Source organism: Triturus cristatus, chromosome 4_1 (genome assembly GCF_964204655.1).
Source record: "Triturus cristatus chromosome 4_1, aTriCri1.1, whole genome shotgun sequence".
In the NCBI taxonomy this organism is placed as follows: Eukaryota; Metazoa; Chordata; class Amphibia; order Caudata; family Salamandridae; genus Triturus; species Triturus cristatus.
In genome coordinates, this window is record NC_140585.1 from 10,642,758 (window position 1) to 10,664,883 (window position 22,126).

Sequence of the window (22,126 nt, forward strand, 5' to 3'; positions counted from 1 at the left end):
CACCACTACTCCATATTATCAAGGGGCTCCTTGAAACTCTGAAGAGCCAAAAAACTGGCTCTAACTGCAGTTAGAGCCAGTTTCTTAAGACCAGAAAATAGCTGGTCTTAAAAATGGTGATAAAACTTGGGCCCATATCTCTGCAGGATTTGGCTCTGGCCAGCGCTGCAAGCAATGTTGCAGCGCTGCCCTGCGACAAAACTACAGTGCAGGAATGTACACAATCAATAAGATAGTGCGCATTCCTGTGCCGCAGTCATGAAAAGTGTTGCTGCGCTGCGACAAGACACCGTTGCAACACTTCTCACTACGTACTTCTTGCAACAGCATGGATGCGCTGTAATCACTGGACAGCGCTCCATGCTGCAAAGTAATGAAAGATACGTCAGGAATCCTGACGTACTCACCTAAACTAAAGTCAGGCATTGCTGCAATCATGTCACAACCATGACTCAACTCCAGCAATGCAAGGGGCCAGCCTATCCCTGTGGCACTGCCTCACCCTCATGCCTGCCATCAAGCAGGCGGAAGGTACTGACGCAGTGCTGTCCATGAGGGGTGCCCGAATGTCGGCGGTGTTGGAGATCCATCGGTGGTGGTTGCGCGCTGCGGTGTCATCGTTTGGAAGCATTGGTGGAGTGCTGCTGCAGAGGGAGTTGATGAGATGTTCTTCGGTGGCCTTGATCCAGCTGCGAGGGAGTGCAATGATGGCGTTGGCGTCCGGTGGGCAAGGTGAAGACGTGAAGTTACCAATGATGGTCGGTCCAGGAGAGTCCGGTGTTTTGGCTGTAGTTGAAGTACCCGCTGGCTGAGGTGATGTGCTCGACGGTGTGTCCTGCTATGTGGCCTGTTGAGGTGACTTGCTGCTTGCGTCTGATTTTGGTGACCCTTCCCAGGAGGGGGTGGGTCTCTGGTCACTGGGGTTGTCCAGGTGGAACTTGAGTTCACCGAGTTGGATGTCGTCGGTGGATGGGAGACCCAGGGGTGCAATGAGGTCTACAATCGTATCTGAGAATGGGGGGCCATGGCCCGGGGGGCCTCCACATGAGGATGCCGCAGAGGATGTTCCTAGGCTTGGTCTGGATCTGGGAGTTGACGTGGTCCATAGTCACCCTTGGCACATTAGAGTGCGTTGTCAGTCGGAGTGTGCCTCTGTAGGTGACGGCAATGCCTCCTCCTTGACGGTCGGGGTGCTCCTTGTGGGTGTCACTGCAGCTATCAGTGATGGTGAAGGCGATGTCCGGCATGGAGCAGAGGTTGGTCCTGGCAGGCGAGGTGGCATCCAGGGTTGATGGCGTGGAGGGTGCTGGCGTCATAGCAGTGGAGTGTCCAAGAAGAATGCTCCTTGGTGCTGAGCGAGGTCCAGGTGCAGACGGACGCAAACGGTGTAGCCAATGGGTTGCCTTTGGCACGGGAGATGACCATTACAATGCAGATAGTACATCGTTAACAGCGCAACTCCGACAACGCGGGTGCCTGAACATCGCATTTGATCACAACATTGTGAGGTCAGTAATGGGGTCATTTAAGTTTCTCAGGTGTGTAAGGGTTTTGGGGTAAATATGAAAAATGGGGTGTTTTTTGGGGTAAAATATGAAGAATTGGGTGTTGGGGTAAAATATGAAAAATGGGGTGTTTTGGGTGTAAAATATGAAAAATCGGGTGTTTGTTGGGGTCAAATATGAAAAATGGGTGGTGCATTTGTCTCAAATGTGATATTTGTGCGTGTATTGGGGGCTCAAAAAAGGAATTCCAGGGTTCACGGTTGGGTTTGTGGTGCAAAGGTTAGTTTTGGGTTGCACTCACTGAAGTGGGAACAGTGATCTTTATGTCTCCGCTATGCAACATCCACTCTACTGTTGCAATGTGCCTAGTATTAGTATGCATGGAAATGGAATGCGAGGTGATGGCATGCATCGCAACTACATATGTGCCTTTGGTGGGCACAGTGGCCACCATTGAGAAGTGCGGGGTGTGCTGGACAGCTGTGAGGTGGTGAATGCCGGAAATAACACTGGATGGTGGGTACACACAGGGATGTGTGTGTGAGCGTGTGTTGTTAAAAGTTTATTGAGGGAAGTCTTACCTCGAAGCGGTGTACCGTGTCTTTGTAGCTCCTACTCTCCTGCGTCTGCTTCCAGGAAAAGGAAGTAGGCAGCCAGGCTCTCTCCCCCGAGTCAATCACAACGCTGTGATGCAGCGGTAGGATTGGTAATCGGCAACGGGACAAGTCATTCAGCCAGGGGCCGGAGGGGTAGCCGTGTTCTCCATGCAGGCTGTAATGCAGCCTGCATTGCGAACAGGGAAGTGCGCATGACTGCTTTGGAAGGCCCACTCAGGCCATCCAAACAGTCATTGCACACTTGAGTGGGCATACCAATCCGCCCATGCCCTGCTCTATATTTGGAGCCATCCTACCCACCCTCCCACCTTCCTACCTCGTTAGGATACATAGCATGATTACATCAGTTAGATATCCCTTGTTTTTAACTTGTGATCTGTTTTTTTAGGCTTCTCGGAGCCCGCACTTCCTGCCGCTGCTGCCCCTGTGGCCCCGCACCCCTGTCCTCACCCATTGCCGCCTCCCAGCTGATCGTTCCTCCCCCCTCCTAAATGGCGGATGCTGTACAGTTGCGCAGCGGACATGCGGCGCTGGCGTGCAGAAGGCACACCTAAGCCAAGCCCATCTGCGTCTGTCCGTCCGTGACTTGACCACGACCAGCGCAAGGAACCCTGGATCTCGAGCCATCCACTGCTACAGCTCAGCCACCCTCCACGCACTCAACTACGGAAAACTCAGAGGCTGACAACAGGCCTCACCAAACATGACCCACGGCCAGTTCTCCTGCCTACACTGCCGCCAGACCTTAACCACCACCCCGGCCTCCAACACATCCGATGCCAGCGTCGCAGCCAGAGAACTCCACACATGGATCTCCAACTGCGCATACAAGCTTGTCCCGCTACGCAAGTCCAACAAACAGCGCCCCAGGAAAGCCGCCTGGTTCACCACCAATCTCTAAGAAGCAAGACGCACCTGCAGATGCCTGGAGAAGAACTGGAGAAACACCAAGACACCCGAAATCTACACCACCTACAACATCTCCACCTACTACAAGCAACTCTTGAAGGTTATTCATGAATTCACCAACCCACACAGCAAAGCCAAAGACATCACCCCGTCCCAAGACCTCTGCGTGGAATTATCGATCTCAGAGTGATTTCGACAGAAGCCTGATTGGACCATAGGAATTACCCCCCTGACTGTGGCCCATTCGTTCAGATGGTCGAAAATGCTGGCCGCAAATATTTTTCCTGTAGCATCAAGGAGGGCAATTTGGCGATAATTATTCGGGGTAAAACGGGAACCTTTTTTCAGAAGAGGGACCACTATACTGCCCGTCCATGAGCTTGGAATTTGGCCAGTTTGGTAGCAGTACATAAATCGAGGGGTCAAGAATGTACTCCTTCGATGTTTTCTTTTAGGACCTTCCCCGGGATCCTGTCTGGTCCCATTGCTGCTGTATCTCTCGTTTCCTTATATATACGGCAATTTGGTGTTCAGTAGGCAACTTTCTCTGCTGATCGATCTCGCTGCAGGTTCCATCCCATAGAGATTTCCCAATGTCAATAGTTTTTTCCATACAGTTTGGATACGTTAGCAACCCATTCTTTTTGTGTGACTGGAGTTGCAGTCAGGGATATTTTATTTACACTGGCTGCTGCAGTTATGCCCCAGAAGGCCTTAGTGTTTTTTGTCGCACTGCTTCTTGCAGGTCTACCCAGCATCTGTCCATTCTTGTTCTATTTTCTTTCATGCAGAGCCTTTTTCCCCTTTTCTTCAGGGTGGAAATTACGGCCTTCCTAGCTGGAGAGAAGTTTGTAAATTGCGGCCTGTTTATCTTATTTAATTTCCTAGAAAGGAGGTTAATTATTGAGTCTTTCTTTTTTTAAGGGACTATTTTTAATGGGAAGAGTCTTCCTCCGCTTAGTACTCGATATCAAGATTTTAGTACTTTCAAACTAGGAGATTGGATTGGCTCTCTTGTTGGTTCACTCAAGTGACAGGAACTCAATTATCCTATTAATTTATTTGTTAATTTGCTTCAAATTCTCGCTCTTCCAAAATATTTGGTCTGGCTTTTGTTTGACTAATACCTCTCCCCTACCATGCGATAAAGACCATATAGAAACTGCCTGAAGACGGAGATCTATTTCCAGACGAAGCATTGCGTGGTACATGTAAAACAAGGTGGATATGCCATAAATGACCTGCACGTCAAAGTGTCTCCTTATTGTATTACTTCAGCAACAGGAAAATAGATCAAATATCAGGTGCAACCTTGGTGTCCAAAGCTCATCCACCTAGAGCGTCAATTTCTGAATCCACAATAAGTGACAGCGATCTAACTTAGGCACTCTTCTGCAACAGTTATTCTCGTATGTACAGCTACATGATATTTATTGATGGGGAACTCGATAATACGAGAAGAGTGCCTAATGCACGAAGGATAAGAGTAACTCAAACATGATGTGCTCTGGTGTTTTTTGTTAAGTTTGTGAAGTATTGCGTGGTCACTGCTTTGGACAAATTGTGTAGATAAACTGCGAAATGTATTGAATAAGTCGTAACTGCTGATAATATAGTCCAGTCTAGATAGCCCTGATGGACCCTTCCGCACATATGAACTTGGCACATCTCCTCTCGTTCTCCCGTTTCAAATTATCCCGTTGATTTAATTGATTCGTTCCAATATGATTTTCCCTCTTTTATTAGTTCTGATATGGTCTGGGAAAACTGACGCTGGGATAGGGCAGGACGGAATTCCGAAATGAATGCAGTAAAGAATTAGAAATGTTTCCATTAAAATCACCCAATGTTGCCAAAGACAAGCCTGTCTGCTCCCAGGCATGCCCGGCCGCATCCGCTGGGACCAGGAGTCCGGTAGTATCCTCAATATTTCTCATATTCAGCATACGATCTATTGTCTTTCACGTACACAGATTTTAGTATCTCCCCCATGCTTGTCTCATCTTTAAAAGCAAATGGCATGGATGCCAGCCACACATATAGAGTAATCTGGTACTCAACAGCCCTCACTGTGACCAACAAACAATAAGACTCTTCTGCATCCTCAGATTGAGGAGTCGTTAAAAGCGGCTTTACTAAACCCACCCTCCCAAGGCAAAGATAAGGTGGAAATACTCAAATTATTAGAATCTCCTAAGCCGGGTATACTGTTCTTAACTGAAACCTGGTTGTCAGAGGGATCAACTCCAGATCTCCAGAAGCCATACCCGAAGATGACCCAAAGAGGACGAGCTCAGAGGAAGGAGAGAGATATCAGCAATTATTCACCCGTGGATCCACACATCTCCTTTACAAATTACTCAAACTGAAGGTGCAGATCTGCTTCCCTTCCTCAATTTTGGAATTGATGACTTCAACTCGGACCCTAAAGATAATGAATTTGCTGAGTTAATGATGTTGAATTTACACCAACACATTACACGCTCAGGTCACATAAAACGAAATCCCTTAGATCTGATCTGACTGTATAATTTGAATCGACCCAATATAATCAACCCTCCTTGCACATGGTCCAATGATTATTTGATACATTTTTGTAGTCCAGTAGATTTTTCTAACTTCATCCACAAGCAGGAAATTAAAACCACATGCAAATGGCGAAAAATAAATACAGAGCCAGTGTTATCAACACTTTCAAACCCCTCCCCCCCCTTACCATCAATTGAAGACATTCTCTCTAACGAAAAATAATCAACTCTGTGGCTCAGACGCTAGTGACCCACATCCCTCAAATCCAACAGCGTGTTATAAACCGCACCAGACCAGTGCCCTGGTACAAGCCAGAGTTAAGGAGGGTGAAACCTGCATTGCGTCGACACTGGCGGGAAAGAGATGATGAAGAGAGCAAAATCACATTTAAAACGGAACTTGCAGAACATAAAGGCAAAACCGCACATGCAAAGCCCTTTTAATAGGCAAACAATAAAAATAATTTTTTGATATCCTGAATGATTTGTCGCCCCCAGATGAAATGAGAACTTCCCTGACTCCTATCGAGGTATTCTGTGACAATTTAAATACTTAACAAAAAAGTTCTTTAAAGATAGTATAAACAAATACAGCAGCAGTAGTCCTGAAGGTAAGTATGAAAGATCTCTACCACCCTATCCTAGTTAGAACAAACAAGCTCCATGAATTTATGATCCAGGTCAAATCCGGGTCACCAACTGACCCTTGCCCTCCAGCAGTCATAGAATCTCTGACCTCATCAATCAATCAATCAGCATTTATAAAGCGTACCCCAAGGATATCTGGGCGCTGAGGGTGCTGCGTCTCAGTCGAAAAGCCATGTCTTGAGCAATCCCCTGCAGAGCGTTTTCATCAATTCAGCCGCTTAAGCTGTAGAGCTCACATTACTGAAAAACCAGGGAGAAGTCCCGGATATAAACAAGAATTATAGGCCAATACCTCTGCTCCCTTAACCTGCAACACCTATTGGTCAGAGAACTGTCTTCAAGAGGTTCCAGGCTTTATACCCACACCAGCTCTCAGTTGTTAATTTTTATCGATGGAATGTCAGCCTCACCACTCCAGGTTCAAAATATGATGCAATTTGATGATTACTTGATGAGGTTGAATCAGCTAAAACTGAATATTGACAAAACTGAGATTGTAATTCGAAAGAATAAGACCAACGTTTGGAACCAACAAAAATGAGATTATTACTGAAGCCTAAACCCGCAGTTAAGAGCCGGGGAGTGATCATCGATAGGAATCTTAGCAAGAACCGGCTGCTGGAGCCGTAGGATCTAAATGCAGATTTATGTCTCAACTACTTAAGAGAATAACCCCCCTCCTCCCACTTTAGGCAAGGAAAGCAATAGCGGCGACGGAGTCCTATCTAGATCGCATTATGCCAACCGAGTATATGTAAGAATACCCAGTATCACCATTCATAGACTACAAGTGATTCACAGCGACACAGCTTGTTTACTACATCATCTACCGAGGTGGACACACGCCACACCTATATTAAAATAACAAATCCCCTCTAAGACCCTCTGCCTCAGCTCTAAAGGGTTGAGAGGTCTAGCCCCTCACTTCATTGTAAACCAGGTGGAAATGCATACACCCATACCAAACCAGAAATCTCACTTGAATTTACTTTCTATTCCGAAAGTACAGAAGATCAGATCAGGTGGACGCAGCTTTGGTACAAGCTCCTTCATACGGATCTCTCTCCCGGCTAAATCCATTTGAATCTAACTTCAAGTGTTTTTCCAGAAATCTGTCAACCCACAAACCTATTCAGACTAGATTATTCTCCGTTATGGTTTGTTGTCTCCTCTTTTATGTATTTCTGATTCAGTGCCAAGAAACCCCAGGTTGAACATACGCTCTACATATGCAATGACATAACAAGCATTTTGTAGATCCTGTGGAGGTTCGGTATGTTGGCGCGTGCTTCAGTCACTGAACCGAATACTGCAAAAGAGAGGTGTACACTGCAAGTGAGAAAGATAGCGCAGTCAATTTGAGCAGACCAAGGAACAGACATAGCGTTGGAAACAAATTTCAAATCAGTGCCTTTCATAATATATGAACTATGTTATGGATATTGTTAAATTTTAATGATTCATTTTTTTCTGGTTTTAGAAATGAGCGATTTCCTCTGATCACACTGGGCTTGGTGAGACAGGAAGGAGTATTTTGACCCAGCTGTCCTGTGATAACGTGTTGTCTTTTCTCTTTTCCTCCCCTCTGCAGACACTTGAGACGTGAAAATCAAAGTACCAGAATGGGCAGAAGACGGGCTCCAGGAGAGAAAGCGACTGCGCCGTGTTCACGTGAATCCGTAAGAGCCACAGTCCCATCTTTACCTCTCCATGACGTCTCAGCTTCAAGATCCCGAAATGATGCTCAGAGGGACCAGGACCTGGAACCGCTATCGGAGAACCTGCCGCACATTATCCTTTTATCCATGCTGGAGGAGTTGGAAGCCAAACTGGATAACTTGCTGAACACTGTGGAGGACGTCCCTTCAAGAGTCGCTGGGCTGATTAAGAAAATCTGGATAGAAAAGGATCGAGGTTACCTAGATAATGGTGCAGTGTCTTTGGAGGTGGTCTGTCCGGCGAGCATTAGCGATTGTGCTGTTAGCCGGTCTCCTGTGACACCTCAACTGGACAGGCCAGGGGATCAGAGCTTGTGTCTTCAGACTGTATTTTCTGATGGGCATGCACCAAAGCAGGACTGTCCACTCTCTTCTCCGACCTATGTTTATGTGCGCCCTGATGAGCCAAGCCTTTGTCTACAGCCAGTGTTGCCAGATCGACATGAATCACAGCAGGACCAGTGCGTGCAGCCTGGGTTTCTAGATGTGCACAAGTCACAGCAAGACCAGTGCGTGCAGCCTGGGTTTCCAGATGTGCACAAGTCGCAGCAGGACCAGTGCATGCAACCTATACAGGAGTCGCAGCAGGACCAGTGCATGCAGCCTGGGTTTCCAGATGTACACGAGTTGCAGCGAGACCAGTGCATGCAGCCTGGGTTTATAGATGTACACGAGTCGCAGCGAGACCAGCGCATGCAGCCTGGGTTTCCAGATGTACACAAGTCGAAGCGAGACCAGCGCATGCAGCCTGGGTTTCCAGATGTACACGAGTCGAAGCGAGACCAGTGCCTGCAGCCTGGGTTTCCAGATGGAAATGGACTACAGCAGGATTGTACTCCATCCAGGGGCCCTCAGACAGATCCTCCAGGCAGATCACTGGAGGCAAACCTGTGTCTTCACTCAGAATTTGTTGACGGGCAGGCACCAGAGCAAGACCAGAGCGTACAGTCAGCGTTCCCAGAAAAGAGGGAACCAGATGAGCCCCTGAAGCAAGAACCATCCCCATTGTCTACTTATAGCTGGGACCAACAACAGAACCTTTGCCTACGCCCACTATTTCCTGATGGACGCGAACCACAGCAAAACCACTGTATTGAACCCGTGCTACCAGATGGGAAGGGACCTGATGATCCCTTGGAGGAAGAATTGATGTGTTTTGATTGCCAAGATTCCCAGGAGAACCAGCGTCTACGACCCATGTCACCTGATGGGATGTCATCAGATGAACACTTAGAGTCTGAGCTGTTGTCCTTTGATGAGTTGGGGTCACAACAAACCCAGTGCCTCCAGCAACACCTATGCTTGAAGCAGGAACTTCCTTATGCACAGGATCCAAACGTGAACTACGAGCTAGAATCAATGTGCCCTGAAGCACAGGAACCAGATCAGAAAGACAAGTTGGAACAGACCTGTGCTGATGCACCGGGTTCAGAGCAGAACAACACAGTGGAACCACTGCACACTGCGGCACAGGATCGAGAGAGAGAATCTGTGCGCCCTGAAGCACAGGAACCAGATCAGAAAGACAAGCTAGAACAGACTTGTACTGATGCACATGGTTCAGATCAAAAGTACAAGCTAGAACCTCCCTGTCCTGATGAGCGGGGTCAGTCTGTGCCTCCATCATTCCTAGGACTGGATACAAATAGTGCAGATGAAGACTCAATGGAGAGAGGAAATGCAAAGTCACATTTATTGCTGTTCGAAGCCACCCCAGGTATGTGTTTCGCTATAAATGGACTCTCGGAGAGCAACTAACACATATAACCTCTTCAAAATGCGTATGGTCCAGATTTTACTAAGTCTCCGAGGGGATAATTTTGGCTTGGATGGAACCCACTGGGCGATACTGACCCCCAGAGTATGAGTACGCTGGGGGTAGATGTGTCCCTGCATTCTCCTCCTCTGTTTCCACACAGGACTGCATCCTTCCTGTGCAGAAACAGGCCTGGTTATGGGACTCTGCATGAGACAAGCAGGCCAGTAGCCCTCGTCCTTCCTTGTCCGTCCCCATTCCAGGTTGAGGAACTAGAAATAGCGCCATTCATGGGAGGAATTACTGGCCAGAATCACACGTAATAGTCGGATGCAAGTGATGTGGTGCTCATTGAGAATCGCAGACATGCGCAGTCTAGAGAGGGAACTGTTTCCTGTTGCATATTTACATTGGGTAAGACGCAGTCGTCTCCTTTCCAGTTCCTGATATAAAAATCCTAGTCTGTATTCGGCCTCAACAGCAGGGCCGACAAGGGATGTTGTTGTCACTGCAGGGTTCTCCAGGAGTGCACACCTCTTCATGATAGACAGATACACTAAGTGATTGGTTATGTGTAACTTGTGAGTTCACCCCAACCTCTAGCTCAGTAAAGAGAGTTAATTGTTTTATGGGCAGACAAACGTAGCCATGATCTCCCTACAGCAGCATCCTGCCTTTAGCAAACTCTTTAAGTATGAAAATGTCATCGCATCATCACACGTAACATGCTGAGTTAGGGTTTGCACACCCATAGTGCGAGTTACGGATTGTGGTTCTAACCATAACTTGCAAATTTCAGGAGTTTGTTCGGCTTTAAGTCTTAACCATATATACACTTTACCCTTGTTTTTAAGTGAATTTCTGATTTTGTTTAAAGACCCATTAAGGTGTTTTAACAGAGCCTTCTACAACTTCACTTGAAGAGTTCCTTTATAAGGTTATGGAACTCTGAGGTGACTTGCAATAATCTTATAATATGCACCAGGTGGTACTTTATCCTGTATAATACATGGTCACACCATCACCTTTGCCACAAACCTTGGTACGTAGCTCCTACATATGCAACAGCTAACATGTTTGCAAACATGAAGAATGAACATAAAACCTGTTGTGCAAAAGTAAACATTAAAAAACTGTTAGATATTTCTTCCAAAAAGATATTAGAAACAGTTCAATAAAAGTCCATTTAAAAAAAGCTGCAGTAGTTCGGAACGTGTAGAAACATTCAGAAAGATTCCACCCTTCCTTTATCTAAGGAAACTAATAAACATATTCCCTCTGCTTCTCATAGTAAGCTAGTAACATACAGCAGAAGTAATACAAGCAAAGTTCTGTTTGTTGCTTTAAACAGCTGCTTCAATTATGCTTCGTGATTTGACCTTCTTTTCACATCAGCTGCTGGCAGCAGGCATTGTGCCCTCAGGACTCGACTGTAATAACTTATAAAAGCCGAGTTCTGACGTCTTTTCTTCATAATCTCTGATTTGGTGCGTCACAAATTGCTGATTATAAAGAAAATAGAGACTGCCATTTATACAGGGATTACAGAATCCCATGGAATATAATTATATATATACATATAATAACTCTGGTACAGTTCAATGAATCTGCACAAAACTATTTGGGATTGGCATGGCTAGTTTCATGCAGTGATTTTTTGTGGTTCTCAAATTAAGCCACTAGTCATTTAAGATAGAGCTAGATGGACCTTTAGCCCATGAATGGTCCGTGCACCTGGACTCGCGGACCCAAATGTAGAAATATATTGCATCTGATTGGATGAGGGAGCTTTTTCGCCCATCCATTTCGGATACGTAAACCCAAAGTTGGGTCTGCGGACCTGAAGCTGCCTGATTGGCTGGCTACATCTCGAACCATTACATGATGAAGAGACTTGTTCCCCGCATCCTGTAAGAATACTAAAGAAGCCATAAAGAGCTGTGGTGCCATCCTGTCTCTCCCTGGCACAGGGGCTGCCTGATGTTAAAATGTAGAAAAACATTACTGATTTTGAGACAGAGGCTGGATTCCACATCATGACCCTTGAGGTCTGCAAACCTTAGGCAGGTGACTGCGCAGGCCCAGTAATTGGCCTTGTACCCTGGTGGACATTTGTGATGTTCAGAGACCTGCTGCTCGGTCTGAAACCCCATCGATGTCCAATAAGGATGCACAAGTTTGCAAGGGTCCGAGAACCCCAAGAAAGTGTCCGGGAACCCTTAAAAATAAAAAATAAATAAACATAAGCCAGGCCCTTCAGGGAATCCCCTGCTGTGCCCAGGCACCGTTGAACACCTGTGCCTGCTTGGAGTTGGCTGCAGGGAACTGTTGCATGTGTATATGATGGGGAAAAAAACCCACTGAAAACAAGCATTGGCAAAGCAAATAGGTGTCTCCTAGCCCAAAGCTATTGACTTTGGCAATGAGTTTTAGCCATTATGTACACCAGTGTGACTGCTGTTCGGCATGGCTAAAAGTTAGTGGCATGGGGTCGGGTGGGGTAGATAGAACGGGGATAGATTGGGGTAGAGTGGAATGGGGTAGATTGGAGTCAAGTGGGGTAGATTGAATTGGGGTAGATTTGGGTGGAGTGGAGCAGATTGAGGTGGAGTGCAGTAGATTGAGGTGGAGTGGAGTAGGTTGAGGTGGAGTAGGATGGATTGGAGTGGGATAGATTGGGAAAGAGTGGGGTGGAATGAGGTAGATTGGAGTAGAGTGGGGAAGACTGGAGTGGAGTAGATTAGTAGTGCAGTATATTGAGGTAGTTTGGATTGCGGTACATTGGACTGGAGTAGAATGGAGTGGAGTTGTATAGAGTGGTGTAGGGTAGATTTGGTTGGGGTGGGGTAGTGTGTGGTGGAATTGATTGGAGTAGATTTGAGTGGGGTAGATTGGATGGGGTAGATTGGGATAGGTAAGTTTGGGGTGGAGTGGGGTAGGGTAGATTGGAGTAGGGTGGAGTGGATTAGATTTGACGAATGAGGTAGGTTTGGGTAGAGTGGGGTGGAGTGGAATTGGATAGATTGGAGTGTTGTGGGGTAGATTAGGGTGGAGTGGAATGGGGTAGAATGGGTGGATTGTAGTGGGGTGGATTGAATGGAGTGGGGTAGATTGGATGGGGTAGATTTGAATAGGTACGTTTTGGGTGGAGTGGATTAGATTCGACTGGAATGAGGTAGGTTTGGGTAGAGTGGGGTGGAGTGGAATTGGATAGATTGGAGTGGAGTGTTGAGGAGTAGATTAGGGTGGAGTGGAATGGGGTAGATTGGGTGGATTGTATGGAGTGGGGTGGATTGGATGGAGTGGGGTAGATTGGATGGAGTGGGGTAGATTGGATGAAGTGGAGAGGGATAAATTAGATGGAGTGGGGTAGATTACAGTGAAGTGCAGTATATTATGGTAGATTGGAGTTGGGTAGATTATGGTAGTTTGGAGTGGGTAGATTGTGGTAGGAGTGTAGATGAGTTGGATAGATTGCAGTGGGGTAAATTGAAATGGAGTTGGGTAAATTGGACTGAAGTAGAGTGGGGTAGATTGGAGTGAAGTCAGATTGCAGTAGATTAGAGTTGGGGTAGATTGAAATGGAGTGGGGTAGACTGGGGTATATTGGAGCAGAGTGGGGTAAATCTGAGTGGAGTGCGGTAGATTGGGGTGGAATGGGGTAGATTGGAGTGTGGTGGGTTTGATTGGGTTAGATTGAGTGTATTAGGGTAGATTGGAGTGGGATGGGGTAGATTGAGTTAGAGTGGATTAGATTTCAGTGGTTAATTTGGGAATGGATAGATTGGAATGGGGTGAATTTGAATGGGATGGATTCGGGTACTTTGGAGTGGGGTGGATTGGAGTTGGGTAAGTGGTGTGGAGTAGAGGGGCGTGGAGTGTTGTTACATGGAGTGAGTGGCATAGATTGGAGTGGAGTGGAGTGGAGTTGACTGGCGTAGTGTGGAGTATACTTGGTGTGGTAGCGCACTGCCATTACAAACAACACATTTTCAATTGAAATGATCATTACATTTACACCGAAATATGGTTTTATTGCACATAAATGATAATGTTTGCAAATGTCATCCCCTAGTGTATTGATGTGTTTCAATCATACTCAAATATTGTTCTCCACACTTCAGTAATACAAAACAAATGTGCTTTATTTGTACTAATTCTGAGATATTCTGAAATATCAGCACAGTTCTTTTTTTTAGGTCTTGCCGCAACAGCGCTTTACTTTGTGGGCTTACTGCCCACCCATTGCTTTTTATTTGTTTCTTCGAATCTCCTTTAAACAGCCTTGCCTCCAAATGGCTAATCTTTCCTACTTGTCCCTCCTTTTCGTAGATTGTTCCCTCCCATGGAGCAGCGTCCCGTTACTTGTATCCTTGCAATAGTCCCATATTATCAACTGCTTTAGGCACTTTTTCTTTTTCTTTGTCTAAGAGCACTTCATATGAGCACTTTTTACACTCGCTCCAAGCTTTTTTGTAAACGGCTGTAATTCTTGTTCTTATTTCGTCACATTTGCTGTTCATTCACAGACCGAGATCAAATGTCAGATGATGTTTCCCCTAAAACGCCTGTTCTTTCTCTGACTTCAAAGTAAGAGAGCCAGTTTCTCACCGTCCCACTCATCGCTGCTTGCCTCTCCTAGCTTGTTATTTATAAAAGTAAATTACTTCATTTTCTTGCCTTCACCACCTCCCCTTCGCATAATGTTAGCAGCAGTTTCAACTAAAGTGCTCATGTCTGCGGCTGCCGACCAGAAGCTTCACTGTCGACTGTAAAGTTGGCACCTAAGGTAATGGAAGGACGGCTTGGGGTGGAGGGCACATTGGCATGTGCAGAGGGCCGTGCCACTGAAGTATCTTCTGGCAGCTCTCACCAGCATCATCATGACGCGACCCTGCCACATCTGTACAACGTTTCCGGGCCGAAAGCAGTATAGGATAATAGATATATATTCTTTAACCAGTCTGTTTGCTACGTACAATCCACTGTACTAAATGACATGAGGTATTCTTAGTACATGTATTTCTAAAATGTCACATGTTGTAATATTTAGGACACATACTATTGTAATGCAAGTTGATCTCTAGTAATGTTTAGGACATGTATTATTTGTAAAGTAGAAATGCTTTCCACTTAAAAGTGAATATATATACTTGGTAGTTTGTTTAAAGGACTAATCAAACCAAATGTCAGAAGTACAATGCTATAGATTTGTGAAGCACTCTGATACCCAGTTGGGTCATGTTCGCGATATATAAAACACGAAATGAATAAATAAATAACACACCTGAGTGCGGGGAGACCCCTCCCACACCTGGTGCCTGCTGTGAAGGAGGTGTGTGAGGGCTGAAAAATTACCTTCACGCCCTGCAAGGCCAGCGCCCTCGATGCTGCCTGCGCACAGCCATACTGAAGCAGAAAACCATCAGGACATCACAGGCATTTACACCCAATACCGTGAAAGACGGCAAGCCCGTAGGCTGATTTGGAAATTATTGGTCGCATTACTAGTGTTTATCTTGAGGAAAATAGTCAAAGTACGGCGGCGTGGCCAAACTACTTTTCAAAAATAACATACACTGGGAAGAGACTTCTCAGGCTCTGATTGTGGGCTGGGATTCCCTGCAACAGAAAGCAACCGTATGTAGCTTCTTCTCAGACTAATGGTCCCCTTTTCCGGCATTCCGAAAAAAAATGTAATATCAGTGTTGGACCCGGCCTCGTGGCGTGGTCCCGAACCCTCCTACCAGTCCAAACGGGGGCAACCCCAACCCTTCGAAGCCCCCCGAGATTGTACCCCGCTACCCGCATCAGCCTTCGCGACGCGGCCCGCCCGGGCCTCGATCCCCGCGAAGCCCCGACATCGAGGCGCCAAGACCCGACCCAAGGGGGTCGAGTGGCCACTCCACAGATCCCGGAGGAGGGGAGTTTCGATGGGGCCTCCCGCCGGCCCCCAACGCTTGGGCCCGATCGCCCTCCGGCCTCCCTGGGCGATGGCCCCACCCCCCGCTGGGTGTCTGGACTCTCCCATCCCGGCCCCTCTGGCCCCCCCGGCGCGAGGGTCCGGACATCAAAGGGCTCCAGCCATATATCTGGGGCAACCCACAACCAGGACAGTAGTTGTATCCTGGAGTCGAGAGCCCTGCTGATCGAATCGCGGCTGACCCTACGGAGAGAGACTCATTGCCTGAAACGCGGACCTCGAGCCCTGCTGACCTCGTCGCGGCTCAACCTCGAAGAAGTAACCATCGGAGCCCTGCTGATCTCGTCGCGGCTCAACCTCGAAGAAGTAACCATCGGAGCCCTGCTGACCTCGTCACGGCTCGACCTCGAAGGAGTAACCATCGGAGCCCTGCTGACCTCGTCGCGGCTCGACCTCGAAGGGGGTGACCATCGGAGCCCTGCAGACCTCGTCGCGGCTCGACCTCAACGAAGTAACCCTCCGAGCCCTGCGGACGACGTCCCGGCTCCCGGAACCACCCCCAGCTCGAGGATTGAGAGCTGAGCGCAGGGTGTTCCCGTACCAGGCTGGTACTGAGACTATCCCGCTACCCCGTCCCTGAACGACCCCGAGACTCTTGGGATCCCTCGATCCACCTGTAAATATTGCCACAGAAACCTGCCATTTGCAACCGATAAAGACCTGTAAGATTTGATACCCTTGTTGTGTTCTTTTGTGGTGGGGGGGGATTACTTGGCTGTACGATCCTAGGAGAAGGACCTCGCCCAGGAGGCTTCTCAGCGGCGCTTGGCTACTTCCTAACGGAACGGTGCCTCTCGGGGTGGTCAGTCCGACACCATCTAGCTCCCCGGAGGTCGCCCTTCTAACATTGGTGGCCAGCGGTGCGATCCGAGCCCGACGCAAATCGTACAGCGAGTAATTCGCCCACTACCTACCCGGACACAGAGCAACTATGAGCAACCAAGAGACAACCCCAACCGCGGAGTTCCAACAAGAACGGTTGGAGGAATATACCCATAAGGAACTAAAACAGTTTTGTAAAGACAAAGGCATCGCGACCACCGGATTAAACACAAAGGAAGACCTGCAAAAAGCCCTAAGGGCCTGGGTAGAGCCCGAAGCGGCTTCCCCCCAAACCGAAGAAAACCCAGTGCCAAGCGTGCACCAGCAACCAGCCGCATCCCCAGCAGATGGGAGAAGAACTAGCATGGAGACCGGCCTCTCCCCAGAAGAGATGCGAGAACGGGAGAGTTAGAGCTCGCCCGACTCCGCCTGGACGGCGAACTCCTACTAGCAGAAAAGAAATTGGCCCTGGAGCAACTGCGGTTGCAAGAAGAAATAGAAGAGAAAAAGCGGCACCGAGAACTGGAAGAGAGGAGGCTAACCCTCGAGCATGAGCGGGGCCTTAAAGAACTTGAAATTAAGTCCCAAAATAGAGAGACCGGCGCCCCCGGAAACAGGGACACCCCTCCGACGGCCGAGGCAAAAGTACATATCCCCAAGGATGTCGTCAAAGAGTACTACAAGAACGACGACATCCAACAATGGTTCAAGGCCTACGAGGTTTGCCATGACCGCCCATCGGGTACCCCGGAAAGATTGGGGTGCCGGCCTATGGGGACGGTTCCTCAGCGAAGGCAGAGACACCCTGCTACAGCTCCCAGACGCAGTGATGACCTCTTATGACCATATGAAGGAGGCCCTGCTCACCCGCTATGGTCTCACCTCAGAGATGTACCGCCAGCGCTTCAGGGACTGCAGGAAGCTCCCCGGCACCACCTGGGTGGAATACGTAGACTTTTTCAGCAGGGCCCTGGAAGGGTGGATCAAGGGCAGCAAAGTAACCTCATACGAACAGCTGTTCGACCTCATTGTATGGGAACACCTCTCCAACAACTGCTTTGTCGAGCTGAGACAGCACCTCCTCGACAGCAAGCTGACCGAGCCGCGGAAGCTCGCCGCCGAGGCCGATCGATGGGTGAACACCCGGGTCCCTCGGAACTCGATGGGGGAGTACCAACGGAACACCACGGGGCCCCCCCGCCAGCGCGGCGGAGGAGGGGGAGCGAACCGGAACAGAGACTTTCCAGCCGGGCCGCCCCGGAGTCCTCCCCGGGGTCCGCCCCCTGAACTGCACATCCCTCGCCCGAAGAGGGGCCCCCCTAGCCCGACCAGGGCCTCGACCGACGGTAACGTGCTACAACTGCCAACAGCCAGGGCACTATGCCAGTGACCCGACCTGCCCCGTGAACCGACGAGCCGGGTCCACCGGGCCACCCTCCCGCCAGTTGGCGGCCGCGGCCCTGTGCGAAGGGGGAGAAGATGAAGAGAACGACGACGCAGAGCCCACCGAATGGGAACCCGCCGCCATGACTTTGGTATGCCTGGGCAGCCGGGAAATGGTGCCCCGGGCTCCCATCCCGAGCAACACCCAGAAGTATCAACAGTGGGTCACCATTAATGGACGCCGGGCCGAAGCCCTCCGCGACACCGGAGCCAGCGTGACAGCCGTCCGCTGCCACCTGGTGACCCCCGAACAGATCCTGCCTAATGTACTGTGCCCCGTCCGGTCGGCAGACAACACCGAGAGCTAGTGCCAGATGGCCCGGATTCCCTTCGAGTGGGGGGGGAGTGTCGGGCATGCTGAAGGTGACCGTCCGCGATGACGCCCCCGTAGACTACCTCCTGGGGAACGACCTGGAAAGTTCCCCCTGGGCCCACGTCGAGCGCCGAGAGCATCTGGGAATGCTGGGACTGCCCGAGTGGGTTTGCGCAACCACCCGGTCCACGACAGCCAGGGCCATCCAGCCGAGCACACCTGCTCCCCCCGAGGAGCCGGAGTGGCCCGAACCGCCACCCCCCCCCCGTCGAAGAAGAAGCCGACGCTCAGTCCGGGCCGCCAGAAGTCCCCCCGGACGAGGTTGCCGCGCTCGGCGACCTACCCGAACTCGCCCAATGGCGCCAAGACGGTGGCCCCACCAGGGAGCAGTTCCGCCAAGAACAGAAAACCTGCCCCTCCCTCGAAGGGACCCGACAGCAAGCAGCCGCCCAGGCCACCGGAGAACAACCAGGGACCCACTGGGTCTATTGGGACAATGACCTCCTCTACAGCGAACAGAAGACCGCAGAACTGGGGGCCAGCCGGGTGCTGGTGGTCCCCCTCCGATTCCGAGACTTCCTCCTCAATCTGGCGCATGATGTGCCCCTCGCCGGACACCTGGGGCAAGACAAAACCTACAGCCGCCTGGTGACCCACTTCTACTGGCCCCGAATGCGGAAGGACGTGGACAACCATTGCCGCACCTGCCCGACCTGCCAAGCCAGCGGGAAGAGTGGGGGAAAAGTCAAAGCCCCGCTCCAGCCCTTTCCAATAGTAAACACCCCGTTCGAGCGGGTGGGGATCGACATCGTGGGGCCCCCGGACCCTCGAACCTCCCAAGGACATCGCTTCATCCTCGTCCTGGTCGATCACGCCACCCGATACCCTGAGGCCAGGGGTTCCCCCGGGAGGTCGTGAGCGACCGAGGCACGAACTTCATCTCAAAGTACATGCGGTCCCTGTGGCAACAATGCGGGGTCACCTACAAATTCACCACCCCATACCACCCCCAGGGGAACGGACTAGTCGAACGATTTAACCGGACACTGAAAGGAATGATCAAGGGCCTGGAGGAGCCCCTCAGACGCAAGTGGGACGTCCTGCTGCCCTGCCTCCTGTTTGCCTATCGGGAGGTCCCACAGAAGTCTCTGGGGTTCAGCCCCTTCGAACTCTTGTACGGACACCCTGTCCGGGGCCCCCTCAGCCTGGTCAAAGAAGGCTGGGAGACTACCGTCCGGGATGCTCCGCCCGACGTCTACCGGTACCTCCTGACCCTGCGAAATCAAACCCAGAAATTCAGGGAACTGGCCGAAGCCAACCTCGAGGCCAGCCAAGAGGAAATGAAACGCTGGTATGACCAGAACGCCTCCTCCATCGAGTTCGAGCCAGGCCAGCAGGTCTGGGTCATGTCGCCCGTTGACCCCTGTGCTCTCCAGGATAAATGGACCGGGCCCTTCAAGGTGGTAGAGAAAAAGAGCCCCGTCACCTACCTGGTCGACATGGAGTCCCCGAGGAACCCCCTCCGGGTCCTCCACGCCAACAGTCTCAAACCCCACTTTGCCCGAACGGAACTTAGCCTGCTGATGGCTACGGACGATGGGGCCGAGGACGACTCCAAGCCCCTACCCGACCTCCTGAGAACCTCCGAAAAGGACGGCTCCGTAGAGGGAGTCATCCTCTCCGCCACCCTGACTGCGGAACAGCGCCAAGAGTGTCAAGAACTGCTGCATCACTTCGCTGCTCTCTTCTCCCTCACTCCTGGAGTCACCCGATGGTGCGTCCACGACATCGACACCGGGGACAGTCCCCCCGTGCGACACCGAGCCTACCGAGTCCCCGACCGGGTGCGGACCTGCATCCACGCCGAGGTCGCCAAGATGTTGGCCCTGGGGGTCATCGAGCCCTCCGACAGTCCCTGGGCCAGCCCTGTGGTCCTGGTGCCGAAAGCGGCCGCCCCGGGCACCATCCCGGAGCTCCAGTATTGCGTGGACTATCGGGGATTAAATGCCGTCACCAAAACCGATGCCCATCCCATTCCTCGGGCAGATGAACTGATCGACCGCCTAGGAGCAGCCTGCTACCTTAGCACCTTTGACCTCACCGCCGGGTACTGGCAGATCAGGCTCACCCCGGGCGCTCAAGAGCGTTCTGCGTTCTCCACCCCCGATGGCCACTACCACTTCCGAGTGATGCCCTTCGGCATGAAGAATGCCCCGGCGACCTTCCAAAGACTAGTGAACAAAGTACTGGCCGGCCTAGAAGCATTCAGCGCCGCCTACCTGGACGATATTGCGGTGTTCAGCAGCCACTGAGCCGAACACCTGAAGCACCTCTGGGAGGTTCTGACCGCCCTCCAAAGGGCCGGGCTCACAATAAAAGCCAGCAAATGTCAGATAGGCCAAGGATCCGTAACCTATCTGGGACATCAAGTGGGGAGTGGCCAGGTGGCTCCCCTCCAGCCAAAGATCGACGCCATCATGGCCTGGGAGCCCCCAGCCACCCAAACCGCTGTCAGGGCCTTCCTGGGACTCACGGGCTATTACCGGCGGTTCATTAAGAACTACGGAAGCATTGTGGGCCCCCTCACGGAGCTCACCTCAAAGAAACAACCAAAGAAGGTGCACTGGACGCCCCTCTGTCAGGCGGCCTTCGAGACCCTCCAGACAACAATGTGTACCGCCCCCGTGCTACAAGCTCCCGACTACAGCAAAGAGTTCGTGGTACAGACTGACGCCTCGGAATACGGAGTCGGGGCTGTCTTGTCCCAAGTGAACTCTGAGGGGATTGACCAGCCGGTGGCCTTCATCAGCCGGCGCCTGCTGCCCCGGGAGCAAAGATGGAGCACCATTGAACGGGAGGCCTTCGCCGTGGTGTGGGCCCTCAAGAAGCTCCGGCCCTATCTCTTCGGCACCCACTTCCGGGTCCAAACCGACCACCGGCCCTTGCGGTGGTTAATGCAGATGAGAGGCGAGAACCCGAAGTTGTTGCGATGGTCCATCTCTCTGCAGGGGATGGACTTCACTGTAGACCATCGGCCCGGCAACGACCACGCCAACGCCGACGGCCTATCTCGCTTCTTCCGCCTCGGCGAGGAGAACACCCAAGAAGATGGGTGACTCTCCCTGCCTTCTGCTGGGGGGACGCCTGTTGGACCCGGCCTCGTGGCGTGGTCCCGAACCCTCCTACCAGTCCAAACGGGGGCAACCCCAACCCTTCGAAGCCCCCCGAGATTGTACCCCGCTACCCGCATCAGCCTTCGCGACGCGGCCCGCCCGGGCCTTGGTCCCCGCGAAGCCCCGACATCGAGGCGTCAAGACCCGACCCAAGGGGGTCGAGTGGCCACTCCACAGATCCCGGAGGAGGGGAGTTTCGATGGGGCCTCCCGCCGGCCCCCGACGCTTGGGCTCGATCGCCCTCCGGCCTCCCTGGGCGATGGCCCCACCCCCCGCTGGGTGTCTGGACTCTCCCATCCCGGCCCCTCCGCCCCCCCCGGCGCGAGGGTCCGGACATCAAAGGGCTCCAGCCATATATCTGGGGCAACCCACAACCAGGACAGTAGTTGTATCCTGGAGTCGATCGAATCGCGGCTGACTCTACGGAGAGAGGCTCATTGCCTGAAACGCGGACCTCGAGCCCTGCTGACCTCGTCGCGGCTCAACCTCGAAGAAGTAACCATCGGAGCCCTGCTGACCTCGTCGCGGCTCAACCTCGAAGAAGTAACCATCGGAGCCCTGCTGACCTCGTCGCGGCTCGACCTCGAAGGAGTAACCATCGGAGCCCTGCTGACCTCGTCGCGGCTCGACCTCGAAGGGGGTGACCATCGGAGCCCTGCTGACCTCGTCGCGGCTCGACCTCAACGAGGTAACCCTCCGAGCCCTGCGGAC

General features: G+C 51.1%; 2 protein-coding genes across 2 annotated transcripts in view; one reads left to right on the forward strand and one right to left on the reverse strand.

Annotated features, from left to right (window-relative positions):
* The window catches only part of LOC146839290 (uncharacterized), a 191,198-nt gene that overhangs the window by 130,057 nt on the left and 39,015 nt on the right, over positions 1-22,126 (reverse strand). The window lies entirely within an intron of this gene.
* Positions 1-22,126, forward strand: part of LOC146839292 (uncharacterized) — a 132,866-nt gene that overhangs the window by 87,713 nt on the left and 23,027 nt on the right. The window contains exons 2-3 of the mRNA XM_085650302.1: positions 7,799-8,484; positions 8,665-9,642. Coding sequence (XP_085506428.1) covers positions 7,799-8,484; positions 8,665-9,642 — 1,664 coding nt within the window. The remainder of the gene's footprint in view (positions 1-7,798; positions 8,485-8,664; positions 9,643-22,126) is intronic.